This window comes from Tubulanus polymorphus, chromosome 3 (genome assembly GCF_964204645.1).
Source record: "Tubulanus polymorphus chromosome 3, tnTubPoly1.2, whole genome shotgun sequence".
Lineage (NCBI taxonomy): Eukaryota > Metazoa > Nemertea > Palaeonemertea > Tubulaniformes > Tubulanidae > Tubulanus > Tubulanus polymorphus.
This window is the reverse complement of record NC_134027.1, coordinates 10495482-10514359: the sequence shown is the minus strand read 5'-3', so window position 1 is coordinate 10514359 and position 18878 is coordinate 10495482. Positions and strand designations below refer to the sequence as shown.

Below are 18878 nucleotides of genomic sequence, written 5' to 3'. Positions count from 1 at the left end.
TATATATATATATATGTATATAAGCTGCCTTGACCCAGTGCACCATTTAGCGTCAGAACATTTTTCGCTGGATGGAACGTCTAACCGATCGCGTCATGTTTTCTGCTGACTTAATGCGACCCAAACACCGTCATGTTATATAATTTCATAGTCTTGAACAGTGCAACATGTGGTGAATATCAGGGTGGCCGCACACAGACGAACAAAACGGAAAACATCTGAGGTTTCGAAAACCATTGACTGCGCAAAAGTGTTTTTTCTTCTGAACGTCACGTGTTTCCCGACTGCTATGAACGCCCGGCTGTAAACTCTTAGTTGGTACCCGCCATTTTGTTAGCGTAGTCATTTTTAGAAATCATTCGTGATTTCTGTTTTATCATAATCCACCTGGCTTTCGATAGAATTCTGGGTTATCGCTGAAAAACTCTGGTTCCAGGATTCATCTCAGAGTTTTACAATACGGCACGAGTGAGAGAGATTCTGAACACTTTTGCCGTGTGCGTAAGAAACTGCTATTTAGAATTGAAAAAAAAATCATAAAGCGCATGCATAAGCACCTGTTTTCAAACGAAGTTTAAAACATAATAATACCTTTTTGTAAATTTTTAATAGCATTGATGAAAATATCTGGTCATTATTTGTACTATGGTCGCTGAAGAAGATTCACCAATTGCCATAGCTCATTCAGTGCAATATTGGAAAAACACCGACGCGATATTTCCACAACACTGGAAAGTTCCGGAAAATGCCGAGGCAGGTAAATGTTATGTCCATATTTCAGATTTCATAGAAAAAAAACACGCACTTTTGAAAGGAAACAAGAAAAAAACACGCACTTTTGAAAGGAAACAATGCTATTTATTATTCACACATTATATACACGTACAAGATCTCTTTCGTTCGTTTTTTCACATAACATTAACATCTTATTAGATTCTCTTTGGTGCCAAATTATCTGTCTGTAACATTCGCTTTGGAATGGCGTCTATTGGCAGATGTCGCAGCTTACAAATCTTCCGAATGAGAAAGCACTAATGCGTTGTATTTAATTGATACTTAGCATATAAATATTTCACATTACACGGTATTGAATCTTATATATCACAGTAACGTTTGACTTCCATTAACGATAACATTAGTGGATCGCTTATTCATAGCAATATTACGGAGGATAAGTAAACAAAAAATCTATTCCTCACATGGGATCTATCAAAATCACGAACGTACTTTCTGTCCGAAAGTGCTAGTTTACCTATGAAAACTTCGGTTGTCAGAGTTAGTCGACTATAGTTGCGAACGAAGTGAGCTCCTGGACTAGAGTCCATGGTAAAACCGAAAGTAAGTTAGTCGGAACTAGTCGACCACGGTATTGGGTACGGTCACTGTAGTTCAGACCTAGTTCCAAGATGGCCGACATTGTGAAATGCTTTAAAAGACCGAACTAAACAGCGTTCGGTTATAAGCTCCGACTGTTAGTCGAATTACAATGAGAACCGAAGTCCGCCCTGATGGTTTACGAAGCGGACTGATACGTCATCATATTACGCAGCTGAACTGTGTTGGTCATTGTGTGTCCCACCGTCCAGCGGACAGTGCCGAGTCAATTTGAGGATGATGATTATATGTTCTGATTATTTGATGAATTTGACTCATTCATTTATGTATTTGTCTTTTATGTGCTGGGTTTCTCTTGGATGCCAGTGCACAGCCTTCACATTTTGAACTAGATATGATGTATACAGTCACTTAGAAATGTGAAAAAAATGAAGGCCTAGTGTGACAATCACTGATAGAAAGATATATTCATCAACCCAAAAGGTTGTAGATATTAGTGAATTATTCGATTTCTTTCATACCTATCCTGCAAAAACTGTTCTTTCTTCGACAACTGAAATAGTTTCCATGTCATTGATGTAGTAGGATATAATTTTGCCACTGCATATATCAATGGATTTATAAAGCAAAGTCTGATCTTTCCATTAGGGGCTTTCTGTTAGATATAGCCGAGTAGAAAAAAATGGGCATATTTATGTACATATATTTACATTTATAATCGTAATTAGTTCCAATAATAAATTCTGGGATAAACAATAAACTCTTTATGAAAAACAATCGGCAATGAATATTAAACCATCTTAGCACATTTATTCACAATATTAAGGTTCCCTCCGGCGTCGACTGCTCTACATGAACAGGTGATGCTTATTCTAATATTCAAACAAGAAACAAAATTCTTTATATGGACTTTCCTAAATTTACATGAGTGTAGGTTTGATGCAGCATGAAAATTAAACATTGGTACTCTAGAGATCAAGCAGAACAAATGAAAAAAGTGAAAACTCTATTGGGTTGAATTCAAATGATGAAAACTGACTTATTACAGGATAATTAGATCGAAAATTTCTTTTTTTCAAATTATGAATGGAAACGTATACCTAAATTCACACGAAACCCTGTAAATTTTTCTATTTCATAATGTAATTTTGAAATGCAAAATAAATTCAATTCAATTTAAATCTTCGACATTGAGTTTTTGAATGAAAATCTGTCTACGATCTCCGTGAATTGGCACTATATACATGTTGTAATCACACAACTGCATGATGATTCATCATGAATATACACGGTAGTGGGTCCCCTCTTCCATTTCATAGTGTAACGATTTCATTTATTTCTAGACAATTGATTTTCTAGATAATTTAGACAATTTGTTTTCGAAAATTAAACATATTTCGTCTAAGATTCGGTCTCCCCTTTTCCAATTTCACTGCCCTTCTATAAAATTCACTGCTTTTCGCGGCCGCCTACGACGAACCCTGGCAGTTGAAGCATTTGCAGTTTCCAAGTAAACTTAAACTAGGTCACACGCGAGGCGCGCTTTTCATTTACTGAATAAATTTTGAAATGAATTAAATTATACATGCACTATATACATGCATTCATTAATGAGGAACGTATTCCGATGAAATTCAATAGGGATGGAGATTTTATTATTGCATTGGATGTTTTGAAAGTTCCGAAGAGAAACTAAGCTTTGTTCGGAAGTTATTTTGTACCAAAGGAAGAAAGTTTCATATGCGTAATGATTCGATTGGTCAACGCCGCCCTCTACTCGACGAATGATCGGTTGTTGAATTCGTGAGCATGTCCGTTGCCGTTGCTGTGGTTGTTCTTATCGCCAGATGGCGATGTTTTACTGAAACAACAGACGAAATATTCATTTAGACAGAAAAACCAATAAATAACTACATTATAACGCGCGAGATATATCAATATTAGACGCTCAGTTTTTGAAGGAATCATCACTTCAGTTATTGAAACAAGTCACTCACAATTATTGAGTTAAAAACCTCGAAACCTCTGTTGGAAGTATCGGAAGAATGGATTTCGCATGTGATAAGTATAGGTATATCTAAATAGGTGTTAATTGTGCAAGGACGACATAAATGTATGTTAGCTCGATTCCGTACATAGAGATTATTAGTACAGGGTTAGTTTATCTTATCAAAGCGTAGTATACACAATGTCGCAAAAGATTCTTGATATCAAAATCGGCTGTTTTGGTGTAGGAACGCGTGAACTTAAAGAAGGCTGAGAACGGAGGTTCTTGAAAGCCTTCGTTCGATTGTAATATTAGCAATGTAAAAGAATGATTAGTGCAAGCGTGGTCCTATTTTGGTTAGACATCTAAATTTCCTAGTCCTGTTCAACAAACCTTTACTTTACCGAGCACTAGGATTTTCCGTTATGATGTAGACAACTTTGGGATCTTTGCGGTATTTTCTATATTGGATTAAATGCAAACAGCGGGAAAATCAATGAAAAAAATGTTCAAACCGAACCAATCAGCAAGCTGAAAGGTGCGTACAACTTACGTAGCCGTCATGTTATAATCGTGATTTCCTACATCGAACCCTTTTCTAATCAAAAATAAAAAGCCCCGTCCACATGAAATATGTATCATTTAAGAGGACCCAAATCGATATTTTCTCCCTTGCTTTGCACGATTTGGTGCATCCATATTTTTTCAAAACGGTCTCGCATAATGTCAGGCGCACACAGAGGTTTGAAAACACGTTTCGAACCGAAAACCTGTGCATATATGTTTTATCAAACTGAGGTTATGTGATAGCGAGATGCTACTGGTTCATTGCCAAATATTCGCAGGTTTTGCCGAAACAAGAGTAAATCGTTTTATTGTCTCGTTTGTACGTCTGTGCGCGTCCGACTTGTGATGATATTTTTTTTTTCTAAAGGCCACCGCTCACTTCCCTAAGTGTGTACTCAACCTGGGCCAATGTTCACAGCGGTGTCGGAAGATTTCCATTATTCTTCCAACAATTTGGTTGGCAAATGCCATACATACCAGAGGTATGTGGCAACCATCGGGCTTAACCTGAATAGCCTTATGATAGATCAGGAGGAGTTACGTGATTGTTATGCGCATTTTGAACTTGTTGTGACAAATTAATGGGTAAACAAATAATTGAAGAAACCGAACTATTCGATTCTGCTCTCTGCATTCCTCATTTCAGAATAGAATCAAACAAAGCAATTTATTCAACAATATAGATACTCGATTTAAACTTCGTGTAATAAGTTCGAGTAAATCCAATGTACCCTGTTATCTCGTAAGTACATGTTGTCTCTTACCTGTTCGATTTATTAAAAAGGACGACGATTATGATGACGATTAACAATACGACCAGTAGACAACCGATGACGATCAGCGCTATTTGCCACGGTTTCAAAGTATCGTCATCCGGAGGCAGTGGTACCGGAGGCTGAACCACAGCTTTCGCCGCACCGCCGTAAGACACGTTGCAGCAAGCTTTCGTATCACTGGCGATGGTCGTTTGCGCTGACTGTACGGCGCCCAACAAAGCGTCTTGTGGCAATTTTATGGCTGCAAATATAAACGAACCGACAAATAATATGTGATTAAAACTATTGAACTGAATTGCATATTGCCACACGAAAGAAATTCGGCATTATATCTGTTATAATGTCAATCTTTAACCCCGATATACATCAGATGCCCACAAAAATAGATTTACGGATTAAGTTGAGAGTCGTAAAGGGGCTGTTGACCCTAACTATAACCCTTAATCCTGAGATCTATTGTAAAGGGGGCATGAATACGTGGAGGCGTTTCATTCTCTTACACCGGTGCAGACCTTAGCGATTTCCCACATCGTCGCTTCATCGCATTTCATCGCAACATTTCCGTACATTTGGAAGTTTCTCGCACGGATCAAGTTTGATCTTAAGCGATGATGGAATGAAATAACACCCTTGCAAAAAGCACCCCCCCCCCCCCTGTTTCGTTCCCAGCAGGTGTAGTGGGTTTGTAAGGGACACCAAATCAGAACAAATCAAACGAAATGTAACAATCAAATAATTAACAGGGTCAATCCTATTTTAAGATCATGTGATGAAACGATCACACGTAAGAATCGTTAAAACGTGTTTGCTTTGAACAGGTAATAGTCTCATAGACATTTAGCGTTACCAGGTTGTACTGTCTGTAGAAGTCTTCGACGACCGACTGCTGCGGTAGTGCACAGCCACACGGCTTTATCCGGGATCGGGTTGACGAATATCAATATTTTCAAACCATTCCCAGCCGTTACAACTGGAAAACCTTGTCCGGTGTGGATGTATTGTCCAGAGGTATACTTCTTTGTGCTGAAGAAAATGACGAACACAGTCAGACAGAAGTTTAGAAAAAAAGACGAACTTGAAAGTTTATTGCCGCCTTGAAAAAAACACATGTGATTGTATAGCGTAATACTGTCGACAATGAATAATGTAATTTAATCAATAAATTATATATTACTAATTGAACAAAGAAATTATTTTCGATTTGAATATGTCGATAATTGAATTGACTGGCAACCAGTCTAAACCCAATCCATTGATGACATAGTGCACATCCTCTCAAATACAAATAGTAATTATCAAAATAATATCAGAAAATGAATGCCAAGATTTTTCATTTTAATCGTTGTTCTGAAACGCAAATATTGATGACGTAGTGCACATCGACTCAACACAGAACAACGCATACTAGGTATCAATGTATATAAACATTTATTGTAACGGCTTTTACGATGTCAAAAAATAAGAGGTATTATATTTGCTATACAAGCTATTCATAAATACGATCAGCATTGCAATGCTCAAACTCAATGAATGATAGTTAAAGGAGGAAGAACAAAGGGTCTATACGCACTTGTCGTATGTTAGAACGGCTGTTGACGAGATGGCGCAACAGGATTTGTATTGGTTGTCGTTCGTGGTGCAATACGTATTCACTGCGTCCGTTACTGCGGCGTTTATCGTGTTCCAAAGCATCGAATTCTGCCACTTTAATAGAACCACGGCCAAGATTTTTAGATTCATGTGTAATAGAAACGGCAAAAATCGAGGGTGTCCATCGGACACAATGAAATAGAATTCGGAACTTCCTGTAGCTAGGCAGATATTCTGCTCGTGATTTCTTATATTTTTCCATAAAAATTCAACATCAATATTTCTCAGCAAATTGTAACATTTCGTGTAAATCTTCATTTCTATACTTAAACATACCAAACTTGGTTGTACCGAGATCGGCCCGTTAAGATTTAAAAGGACTCCAGATTTTGCTTCATTCTGTGACTCTGCAAGCAAACAAGAACAAAAATGATAACTTACGTTGTTTTTTGGATTATACATGTACCCCTGAACTATGTCTCTAAAGAGATACCACATTTCAAACACTTTTGAGTACGTTTAGACGATTTAACAAAGGAAAATTGGAATTCATTGGTTGGTCATACCTGTGCAAGTTGGTCCCTGCCATCCATTCGGACATCTGCATTCACATGTTGCCAGAAGTTGACCTCCATGTTGACAAAACTTACTATTGCAGCGGGCGTTTGGATTGGCTTATTCCGCAATTTGCGTTGATTAATAGAAATGGATACGACAGTTTAAAAGAGAAATACTATTCATTCGTTGGTTGCGGGTGCGGAATACAATATACCTGGTGTCGAGCAGTTGGCTCCGATGAATGTTTTCGTACACTGGCACGAACAGTCTTTCTGCATCAAAGTTCCTCCATTCAAGCACGGATTGGTGCACGGAGCTGAAAAATTCATATTCATGCAATATGAAAATATGTGTATTAGTTACCGATCTATTAATACTAACTATCTAAAATTTTCATTAGCTCTAGAATTGTTCCATTGTACTATAGTACGATTTTTTTAGAGAACAACTTGCTGAGCCAACGCTATCATTGCGGTGGTCCGCTATAGAATTGCGACGTGACAGAGACACGAAGATTTAGTAAAGTATTGACATAAGTAGTTGTAAAATGTCACGCAAGAATGTAAAATGACACGAGAACACAAAATAGCGCTCCCCAAAAATATGTTTGATAGAGTGGAGAAAAAAATGTCCACGTGAGAGCAAACAAAGCTTTCATTTTACAGGACCGACTGAAGCTAGCATAGTTCGAAGAATGACATTCAATCATTGTGAGGAGAGTAAGTACATACACACATACAATACAGCAACACATTAAACTCCAATACAAAAATTGCAGACGAAGAACAAATAAAAAAAAAACACGCGCGTCGAACGAATTAAAAACATAGACTGATATGAGTCCTCGATAATTAGTTTGAATACCTATAGTTGCAGCAGGAATCGATAGGCTTGGTGATTTGGAACAGCTGTTCGTCCCGTTCATTTTTTTAGAACATCTTGTTGTTTTACCGGTGGCTCCGATGGTGGATGACACAGCCTTTATCGAAGCTTTTGTAGACGCTGTTCCCGGTAATGCCGTTGGAGCAGGTGTTCCCCCAGATGCACCCGCGGTAGGTGTTACTTTATTTTGCATGGTTGTTGCCCCGGACTTGCCGGGTGTAGACGCACTCTTTATCGAGCCTTTTGTAGACGCTGTTCCTTGTAATGCCGTTGAAACAACTGTTCCCCCAGATATACCCGCGATAGTTGTTACGGAACCTGCCATTTTGGTTGTCGCCTTCGAGCCGCTGGAGGTGGAAACGACCTTGATCGGACCATTTGTTAGGGCCGTCCCCGTTAGCGCCGCATTTTGACTTGTGTTCTCCGGCAACTTAGTTACATTCGGTCCTACCGTAGAAGATGACTATTTTGTTAAAGACGCTCCCATTTTTTATGAAACAATCTTCACAACAACACTGTTGGCCTCGGACGTTTTTTTTCTACATTGACATCTGTGGCGTTTGTCATACTACAGCAAATTTTCCATCCTCAGAATGTCAATACAGTCATTAGATCTGTAGGATAACTTTAATGACTAATACTACAGTGCTAGCAATCCCTGGCGTTCATGAATTAAAAAGAAAATACATGATCCCATCTCATCCCACTGTTGTGGCTATGTTGGCTGTAATAGCTGTTGTGTGCCAGGATCTGCTAATGTATATAAATTTGGAAAAAGATCGTCTCTACTTTAAATGCTAATAGTGCAGTGGTGTTGGGGTGGGGTGTAGGAAGGTATTCAAAGGCAACTACGTACACTTTATATATAAGTGCTTTTATACATACGTGCAGTAGTTGTTCCCGTGGTAACGTTTGTACCTGCGTGATATGCAACAAGAATATTTTACAACTCGACACAAGAATTTTGCAGCTTATTTTCCTACGGGGTACATCTCATCCTCCATTGGCAGGGAATCGGACCTGATGGCGATCGAAACTCACCACGGCACGAAATCCAGGCTGATTAGCCCAAGTGCGCAGGTACGGTGCCATCAAGTTCAAATACCTGTAGAGGAAGGATCGGTACATCTACATGTATATTTACGTATTACCTTGGAGTAATCATTGAATGCTTCGATGATTTCTCCAAGGTATAGCAATTTTTCCATCCTCAGAATGTCAATACAGTCATTAGATCTGTAGATTAACTTTAATGACTTATAATACAGTGCTAGCAATCCCTGGCGTTCATGAATTAAAAAAAAGAACATGATCCCATCTCATCCCACTGTTGTGGCTATGTTGGCTGTAATAGCTGTTGTGTGCCAGGATCTGCTAATGTATATAAATTTGGTAAAAGGTGGATCGTGTCTACTTTAAATGCTTGTAGCGCAGTGGTGTTGGAGTGGGGTGAAGGAAGGTATTCAAAGGCAACTACATACACTTTATATATAAGTGCTTTTATACATACCTGCAGTAGTTGTTCCCGTGGTAACGTTTGTACCTGCGTGATATGCAACAAGAATATTTTACAACTCGACACAAGAATTTTGCGGCTTATTTTCCTACGGGGTACATCTCATCCTCCATTGGCAGGGAATCGGACCTGATGGCAATCGAAACTCACCACGGCACGAAATCCAGGCTGATTAGCCCAAGTGCGCAGGTACGGTGCCATCAAGTTCGAATACCTGTAGAGGAAGTATCGGTAAATCTACATGTATATTTACGTATTACATGTACCTTGGAGTAATCATTGAATGCTTCGATGATTACTCCAAGGTATAACGTACACTTTATACATATCAGTGCTTTTGTATATTATCTGTAGTATTTGTTCCTGTGGTTCCTGTTGTACTTGCGTGATATGCAACAGAAATATGTACAGTACTCGACACTTGAAAAGTTTTACGGTTTCTTTCCGTACGGGGTACATCTCATCCTGCATTGGCAAGGTTACGGACCTGATGGCATTCGAAACCCTGGCTGATTATAGCCAGACTGCGCAGGTATACGATGCCATCAAGTTTGAATACCTGTCAAGGGAGGATGGGTTCATTTATATATCTATGTTCATTTACCTGTGACATTTGTTTGCATTGTTGTAGCATTGTTGGTACCTAGAACAGAAGGTTTTGAAAGTAGAAATTAAAATACAGTAACATCAACAGTCTACTCTTAATTGGGGTCACTTATCATTACGGTAGACAGCTTACCTGTGACAGCCGTTGGGACGGTAACACTGGCAGCTGTAACAAAACAATTCAAATGTAGAAAACGTTAAATCAGCCTTAAAGAACGTATTATTTTTGGTTAGCTCGTTGACCAATACTTGTAAAATCATTTGAAGGAACCATGAAGCTATATGTTTGTACGATAAATCCACACCTTCTCACTGTGAAGTAAGTAATTTTTAGCCTGTTCATATAATTCACAATTCTGGTGAAGAATATTCCATATTTTACCTCCGCTTGCTTGTGTTGTACTTCCAGATCCTCCGACAACAGCTAGAAAAATACAATTGTGCATGAATCTCAAATTGCCATAGTAAAAGATATTTGCAGGGACCGAATTGTTCATTAATATATGTACTTAGAAGGGAAAAGTCTGCGAATTTTCCTTGTAATGAATTGAAACTGATTATTTCATTCAAGTGGCTATTTTAGTGGCATTGGTATATTTCCTGTAATTTGATCTGATAATCAATCCATCAAAAGAACTTCCTTCCATAAAAGTTTACGAAATGAATCAGAAAAACGTTCACAATTATCAATCTTACCTGCACAATTATTACAAAGTTTTGGACACGCAACTTTTACTTTCTTTCCATTGAATTTCGGTCCGAACATGGGAGCAAGTTCTTTTGGTATAGGTAAATCACAGGCTGAGATCTGCATACTTGTACAGCTCGCATGATCATTGCAAACCTTTTGGGCTAGTGATAGAAAAACGAATAAGGTGTCTTTGATAACGTGTCTTTGACTTCCAATCGTTCTAAATGATGACACGCATGTCTTTATTAGATAACTGAATTTGAGGAAATGTCAGTTTCTTTATTGTGAATGTCGACGGAAGGCCTGATGTCTGCTATTTCAATCGCGCAGTTGGAATTATTTACTTTGGCAACTTGTTCCTTGCCATCCACTGGCGCACTGACAGGTACATGCATTCTGGTCCACGGTGCCACTATTTTGGCAAACTTTCTTGCAATCTGAAAAATGATATTATGTTATCGGTGATATTTAATTCGTGAATAGAAGAATATGATAAATTACTTCGAAAACAGAAAAACCGCGACCGATGTGGGGGTTGACTAAATAACTGATGATGATCGTCTTATTCATTGAAATAGCCTTAAGCCACGATGAAACACGTTATGTCTTAATCATCGGTAGATAGGAGTAGTCAAATCATTACTCCAGGATAGGATTTGAAATATGAGATGCATAACGCATGCTTACCATACATTAAATTGATGCTTTACGCTATGTGAATTATACTTACTACAACCCGATCCAGTGGTGCAAGTTTTCACTGAAAAGTACATTACAGATGGCTATAAGTGTGCATTAAAACATTTCACGAAGTAATTCCAAAGTAATATCACCGCACGAAGGAAGAGTTTATTTCAGGATAGACATGTTTTTTTCAAGTGAATACGATCATTGGTCACTTACAGCAAAGGCCAGTTGATGTGCACCATCCAGGATTGCATCCCACGCAGACTGGAGTTCCCTTGGCGTATGGTTTTGATCCACTTAAAACCCTGCACATAAGAATGAGAGTATATGGTTGAAAATAACAGGATGTCCTCGCAGCAAAAACCGATTACTTCAGTCGGATTTGAATTAACAACATCGAAAACTATTTACGATGGCAATTGAAAATATTCTCCATGCTTCCAGTCTATCGATGTTCGGGTATATTGGACATCTCGATAATTGGTTAAGGGAATACATATAAATAGAAGTTCTGCCCGAACATCTCACGTATCAAGATATGGCGATAGTTTGCATTTCTCAAAAAAGACTATCGAAAAATATCGAAAGCGAAAAGGGAGTATCTTGCGAGTACTATGCGGGTTCATTTTATTTATACTAATTTTCATCTAGAATAGTCAATGCTTCAAATACGAAGATAAGAAATATTTTTTTTCCACTTACGCCTTATCATAGCGACATACTACGTTCGCAACGTTTGATTTCGATGCTGCTCTTGTAGCGAGGGACGTGCAAAATTTGTAGCCGCAGCCTATTTTTGTTGCTGAATGGTAGACAAACTGAAAAAGAAATCATTTAGTAACGCCCACAACAAATAATGACGTGGCACAATGTAAGTGCATAATTGGAGAATCTTCTGCTCTTCAAGGGAGAATTGCAAATTCAGTACACCCTGAATACGATGTTCAGGCCACGATTTAGTGGCATAAGAATTACTTATAGTCATCCGGTTAATTCATCGAATAATTCATGAAAGTGTTCGATACAGAATTTCTCCGATCCGACTACTTGTTCCAGGAATATAGCTACAGCAATCTTTAAAGTCACCTGTTTGTAATGACCGATTTGTATATTGGGATCGATTGCGTTGTTACTGGCATAATTGTAGTTAGATTTCTCATTGTACCAAGCGTCCAGACTGTAGGTGACATCCGCCTTGACTTCGGCTGTCGTCGCGCTAGCTTTGCTCGACCTGTAACCCAGATTTTCTCCTTCTCCGTAATTTGTCAGCTCGGCACTGTCGTGATAAAACTGACACTTATCTGCGTAGGCTTGTGCGTGTTGGGCTAGTGTACTGTCGAATTTCTGTAAATGGAGTTTAAGATGTTGCTTTCAGTTTCTATGAAATCGCATCGTTAGACGTTACGTTAAACCTCTTAAGCCACGTTACCTACAGCCGTCAAATTTGGCAATGGTATACGGAAAAAATTCCACCGAAAAAAATGCCACAAAATTTTGCAACATAGGACAAAATGCCACCGGTAAAAATGCCACTTTTTGTATAGAAGGAAAAATGCCACCAGGAAAAAATAATGTTATTTACGTACTAGATTTAAGTTGACTGCATTTTAATCAGTCATTCTATCAATGATCTATTTTCTATTGAATTTCGAACCAACTATTGTATTTGGCTGTATTTCAGTACCCCTAAGTTTCCCCACTTTAAAAACTTTATTTTGTGGCTGATTTTATATTGTATGTTAAACCTAGTTTGTACTTATATTACCTATAATTGTACATTAATACCCCATCTCTGCTTGAAACTTGTTTAGTTCATAACTGCCTTTTCCGGTGGCATTTTTTCCTACAACCTTTGGCAGTACGTGACCAGGAATATTGGTCGAATATCCTAACAATTTTCAGCGTTCAATGAAAAATCCACGAAATAAAATGTTTGTACATTGAGTGACGTTACTGCATTCTAGAAATTTCCACCCATACTGTGGCTGGGTATTTGCTAGTCGTGAGTAATGGATCTTAAAGGTTGTTTGCAATATGTTTGTTTTTTTCAATTTGAGTAGAGCGCATATATGATCAGAAAAAAGCATTTCTACACAAAGTTCATTCGTTGAATTTGCGAGGGCAATTTCGTAGCATTCATAAACGCGTTAACCGGTGGGAAAGTAAACAAAAACCGCATATTCCACAAGCCAGAGAGTTAAAATCACTGACGTCAAATTATGATTATGAACTGATTCATCCACGCAATTCCTAGGTTATGCTCATGCATACGCCCTATGATCTGAACAGGGACGTACGTATATAAGGTTAAAATAATTGATACCTCGTTTCTCATGATTAGCTTAAAAGTTCCCCGGCCGGCAGCCTATCTACCCTGTACATTACTTTTTTAAATCATGATCAATTTTACCATAACACACCCGGCAGCTATGGAAACGAACTGGACCCCAGTTCCACAGTCGTGAGTTATAGTCAACTCTGGGTTAAAGTCCGTTCATTTTCTATGAGTTAACTCAGAGTAAAATCTTGATTCGGAACTGTGGAACTGTACTGATTACAAATTATATCGCATTCTACAAAGTGACCCGGCCGATTGGTAGAAACAAGGTATCATGTTTGTTTAGCCTAAACTCTATTTTTTAAGTTCGTATCTGAGTATTCGAAGTAAAGCGACATCCCCCCTCGACGTTCTTATGTAGAATTTCATCGTTGACTATTCATTTTGAAAACAATGGCAAACCACCACTCCGGAATTCGTTTTTATGTTAACCTACAAGGTCTAGTCGTTATGCAAATTCATTTTCACCATGTTTACGCATTTCGCAGAATCATACATATTTGAAACGTACAACACCTTGAAAAATGCATAGACTATATAACATCGGGTATGACGTCTATTGACATTTTTCCGATAACAATATTAAAAACTAACCAATTATCCGGCATTGGTTTTATTTCGCATGTTGTTTTGACGTTGCTCACCATGGTTACGAAGCTGCCGTTTTGAGATTTAGCCCAAACACATCACATCATTTCGTTAATTTTAAAGAACCGCGTAGCCCATGAATGCGGTAAAGATTAAAGTATTGATTTTCATCGTATAAAATACGAGAGAATAAATAAACATCCTTAGGAATTCATGAAATTCAATAAAATCTACCTGGGTGACCCATATGGGTAACGGAAAGCATTATATTACATTTTTCTTTCCTTAGAAATATTCTAAAAAGCTATTCCAACAATCATTTAAGTGCGAAACATTGGACATTGCTGAGAGATTGTCTGAAGTGTGAAGCGCGTATGTAACCCAAACAAACTGTAAATAATTGAAGGCACTGAACGATAATTTGACGCAGTGAATTTGGGGCGATTCAACATCGCTGACAAAAGATATTTCTGCAATACTAACAAAACTACAACACTCCAAAATTACTTTAAAAATGACTGGTGAAAATCTAAAGGCTATCAAGAATGCTGAACGATAGTTAAGGTTGTTTTGAAAAAGATGCTTAACCTAGAATATTCGGTATAATTTTGTTGGAAATCAGTATTTGTGTATGCGACAGATCCGATTTCCATGGAATGGTATGGTATTTCAGAGCCCCAGAGCAGGCAATGCACTGGCTAACAATTGTCTCAGGGTCGAAAACATCAGAAAAATTGTGTTTTTTGTCCGACAGGTTGTATTACTATCTTTCCGCCCTCTCAATCTCACAGAGATAGTATCTTTGCAGCATTCCCTCCATCCAATGTATTCAAGTAAAGGAACTACGAAATTTTCTTATTCCTGTCAAGTCTATTAGAGCTTTGGGCAATTTTACAAATTTTCACCGATTTCGGATTCAAAGGCCTATTGAATTATCTGGCATAATTGTGTGTTTGTTATCGGGGAATTCAAACATATGTATAGGGCCCATTGCTTGTGAAAAATTCAGGTAGCGTGGGGAAGGGACTCAAATGAAATGAAATAGTATATACCTTCAACGCCTACTCGGCTGCGAAATTACATAATGCGCTAGTAAGTACCATTGAATTAGAACTTTAATGTATACATATATTACCAAATAACTACTTCAGTTAAATATAATTCGCTTTGACACTCTATTCAGGTAACGACCATGGTATGAAAATTCAGAGAGATTTCGGTTGTTTGAGTCAACGTGGTTCTTTTTGCATTTTTCGAAAAACCACCTATACACGTAATAGTGTATTTAACGTTTTAAGTCTTTTGGTTGGAAATAATTGATGCATTCTATGTAAAAACATGCGTATATGAATAATATAATAACGAGCAAAGCGTTTTATAATCCGTTTCAAAAGCGACGAATTTCGAAACGAGTACGTACAAAATTCATTATTAATTCAGTTTTCAAGCGAATGGAAATATAAGTGGTTAGCGCGCCATGTGTTTGAAATAATTTGAAAAAATTGGTAAACTTTTAGATATTTCCTTCGCAATATTGAGTTGGACAAATGATCACGTTCCTGTACAAATAATATTTACGCACGAGCACTATTTCTCTGCATCTTTTTACTCAACTCTCGTAATTGTCATACCGAATCGGGGTAACTTGCTTTCGCAGAGCACTAAAAGCATCGATACCGAGATAAGAAAATAAACTATGGTGATTACAGCACTAAATGACTATACCCGCTGTGTTAATAAAGGTAATCGGAAAAAATAGAGCGATTTTTACTCCTTTAATCTTATCTTAATGATCCAATTTTTTGTCTCGTCTGCGAGTTTTTGTTACTCACCAATTCATATATATTCGAAGCCGTGTCGGCTGTAACTTCAGTCGCCCGTTTCTGGTTGTGAGTTGTGACTATATAGTCTTGCAAGTTTTGCGTTAACTGTCCGTTCACTTGTTGCGTTTGAAGAATAATCGATACCACTGAAAGGGCGGCGAGGTACCCTTGGAAGTGCATCATGTTCCGAGACATTTATACCCTTTATGTTTCTCTTTCCTATTTGACTGGAACGTTCGAACCAGATATAGTCCGTGGTTTTCCGTTAAGTTCCGATCTATTTGAAACCTCGATGGATATCACAAATATTGATTGAATTACTAAGGAAAGACTCAGTCCTACGCTATCCGACAGTTGACAGTTGTATACTGCCGCGACGTATATAGTCGAAAAGTTTTTATTAGTGTTACTAAATAAATGGAAAAACGAGATCAGAGTGCTCTCAAATATAAGTCACGTGATAGCACTTGTACCTGCCATAGCGATGGTTTTGATAATCAATAGCGAAGCGCGTTTACTGATATACATATATGTCGGTTTGTTTTCTATATATGAGACAACTCACTCACATGACATCAATTATTCAAACTGGTTTTATATATGTTACTTAAACATTGGCGAAGATTTTTAGTTAGCACGCCCATTGTTTCAATATAGAGATAAAGATAACGCAGACTTTGTAACGATGTCACGATTCTTATCGGGAAATATAATATTACACATAAAACACTGTACATAGTAAAACGCTCATTACCTTACTGTTACTCTGATGGTGGGATTGAGATTGATAGATGTAATATTATTCATTGTAAGATCGTTCGATATATTCTACACTGAGAATGCATCAGTGTTTCCTTATAAAAAACAGTGTCAAAAATGACATCGCTAAGAAAACGACTTAAAAAAATACAAAAATGAACATTACCGATCTTAGCCCCATTAAAGTTATTTCCAAATCTTGATGTATTGATTAGGCTGCAAACAAAATAATCCCCCATCAGTCGCTTGCCGGTTCATGTTGGATGGATGATTATTCCAAGGAACTGGAACTCACATTTCCAATTATGTACTTCGATTTTGAAAAAAAATGATGTAACCTCGACCGACGACAACTCAACTACATTTTGTACTTCGATTTCCGATTTCCAAACCAAGCCCCCTGTTTCTTTCTCGGCAGGTGTGGTGGGGTTCGTAAGGGACACCAAATCAAAATCTAACCGCAACAGTTCTAACAATTACTAGTCATATAAATAATAATAATAATGTGATGATGGCTTCTACAATTTGGATGTCATAATACGATGTTTAACAGCTAAGACAAATTCTTAGCTTATGTATTAGGTATACACTCCCGTGTCTGATTTGACGTTACGCTCGCAAAATCTTAACTTTCCTGGATAAATAGATGTCATCAAGCGGCAGAAAGAAAACAATGACAATAGTAGGCGTTATGATATTACGAGGAAACCTCATCGTCATGGAAGAAACGACTGTATCACATTCACCAAGGGCTAGCAGCTGAAATATCGGATCAAATATAATTTGATGAAATACGACGAAATTGGAAAATAGAGATGCTACTCGACTCAGTAGAATATGTTACTGATGAATTTTATCAGGCGATTCACGTGCGGTTATGATTAATGCTACAAGTAAAATGAGTAAAAATCACAACAATGTTAAATTAAGCCAACAATGTAAGGCAAGTATACCGATATACTACCCGATGCACTGCTGTTGGCCGCAATGAATTCCTTTCGTCGTCATTGAGTTTCCCCTTGGAGAAATCACTTGTTAAATGATTACTCCAAGGTCTCCCTGACCCACGAAATTCCTCGGACTAATTTCAGGAATACTAGTTGGTTAGTTTACTTAAACTAGATACGTACAAACTGCAATACTACCCGTTCAGTGGTTCTAAAAAAGACCCGCACCTTGGTCACAGAAAACAAATATTCATTGATTTCTCGATTAGAAGAGATGTGTTGCTTCAAATCTTTACTTTACCAAACAGCTTTAAGAAATATTTAAATGTAAATAAAATGTGGGCTGCGTCGTTTAGGTCAACTGAATGTGCTAAACAAACCCTCAGTAAGACAAAAACTCGAAAGGTGGCGAGCACATCTTTTAATTCATAGCACAAAGCCCTAAGTCACAGCACTCTGAATAAGTTTTGTTGGTTCTCGACATCATCTTTTCACTATCTTTTGGTGGTTATCGCCCGCCATAAAAACAGCCTTTGGTATATGCTAATAAGTCCAACGCGCACGACGCAGGGAAACCCGAATACACAAAAACATGGAATCAAACATGTTTGATATCAGAAACATTATTTCCCGCAACCACGTTTCTCGTTTCTCGTAAACGCTCGGAAACATGTTTCGGTATCATTACACATCAACGGTGTCGACCCACTTCAATTTCAAGGGGAGAACGCCGCAATGGAACAGCACTAGAAATTAAAAAGTGGCGCTTTCGGGATATTTGTTTCGAGTGTGGTTCAGGGAGAAATCTAATTTTGTAAAGTTTATATGTTCCCAACTAAGGCTTTGCATTTATATACTACAAGTGTCGATATAAACATATATTCACGTGGACGATTTTCGTCGCCTGCCAAAAAATCAATTTCTGACGCACATCTAAGACAAAAATATGTCAGAAACTAAAAAGCCTATGTCTGTTGTTCATTCTCAATCGCAAAACAATGATCACTATATGTATTCTTTACACGGCACGTAAAATCCCGAGCATTCAAGTTGAATATTCTGCCGACGACCTGGCAGCGATCTGACTAGCCGACGTCGGAGAGACTATCTACGAAGAAACGAACCATTTTGAGATCATATCCGACGTTGGGAAGAAAATGAACAGGAATTAATGCTAGATTTGTTTGACGTTATCAGCTTCGGGGGCATTAATGAGACGACGTTAGGT

The 18878-nt window shown here is 37.9% G+C and overlaps 1 protein-coding gene across 4 annotated transcripts; it reads right to left on the bottom strand.

Moving 5' to 3' along the window:
• Positions 1-670: 670 nt before the first annotated feature.
• Positions 671-16290, bottom strand: LOC141901485 (uncharacterized). 4 transcript variants are annotated; one of them, XM_074788753.1, is made up of 20 exons: positions 15954-16290; positions 12282-12539; positions 11898-12013; positions 11412-11500; positions 11239-11268; positions 10853-10945; positions 10514-10669; positions 10200-10241; positions 9951-9983; positions 9816-9854; positions 9206-9238; positions 8581-8613; positions 7028-7129; positions 6822-6929; positions 6592-6662; positions 6236-6369; positions 5513-5688; positions 4654-4906; positions 3876-3920; positions 671-3196 (listed from the first exon to the last, which is right to left on the bottom strand). In XM_074788753.1, exons 1-20 carry the CDS (start codon positions 16137-16139, stop codon positions 3109-3111), a joined length of 2085 nt encoding a protein of 694 aa, XP_074644854.1. In that variant the 5' UTR covers positions 16140-16290; the 3' UTR covers positions 671-3108. The 4 variants fall into 4 exon arrangements, with proteins under 4 accessions (XP_074644854.1, XP_074644857.1, XP_074644856.1 ...); XM_074788756.1 differs by lacking the exon at positions 3876-3920 and having other exon boundaries at positions 671-3783; XM_074788755.1 differs by lacking the exon at positions 3876-3920.
• Positions 16291-18878: the final 2588 nt, after the last annotated feature.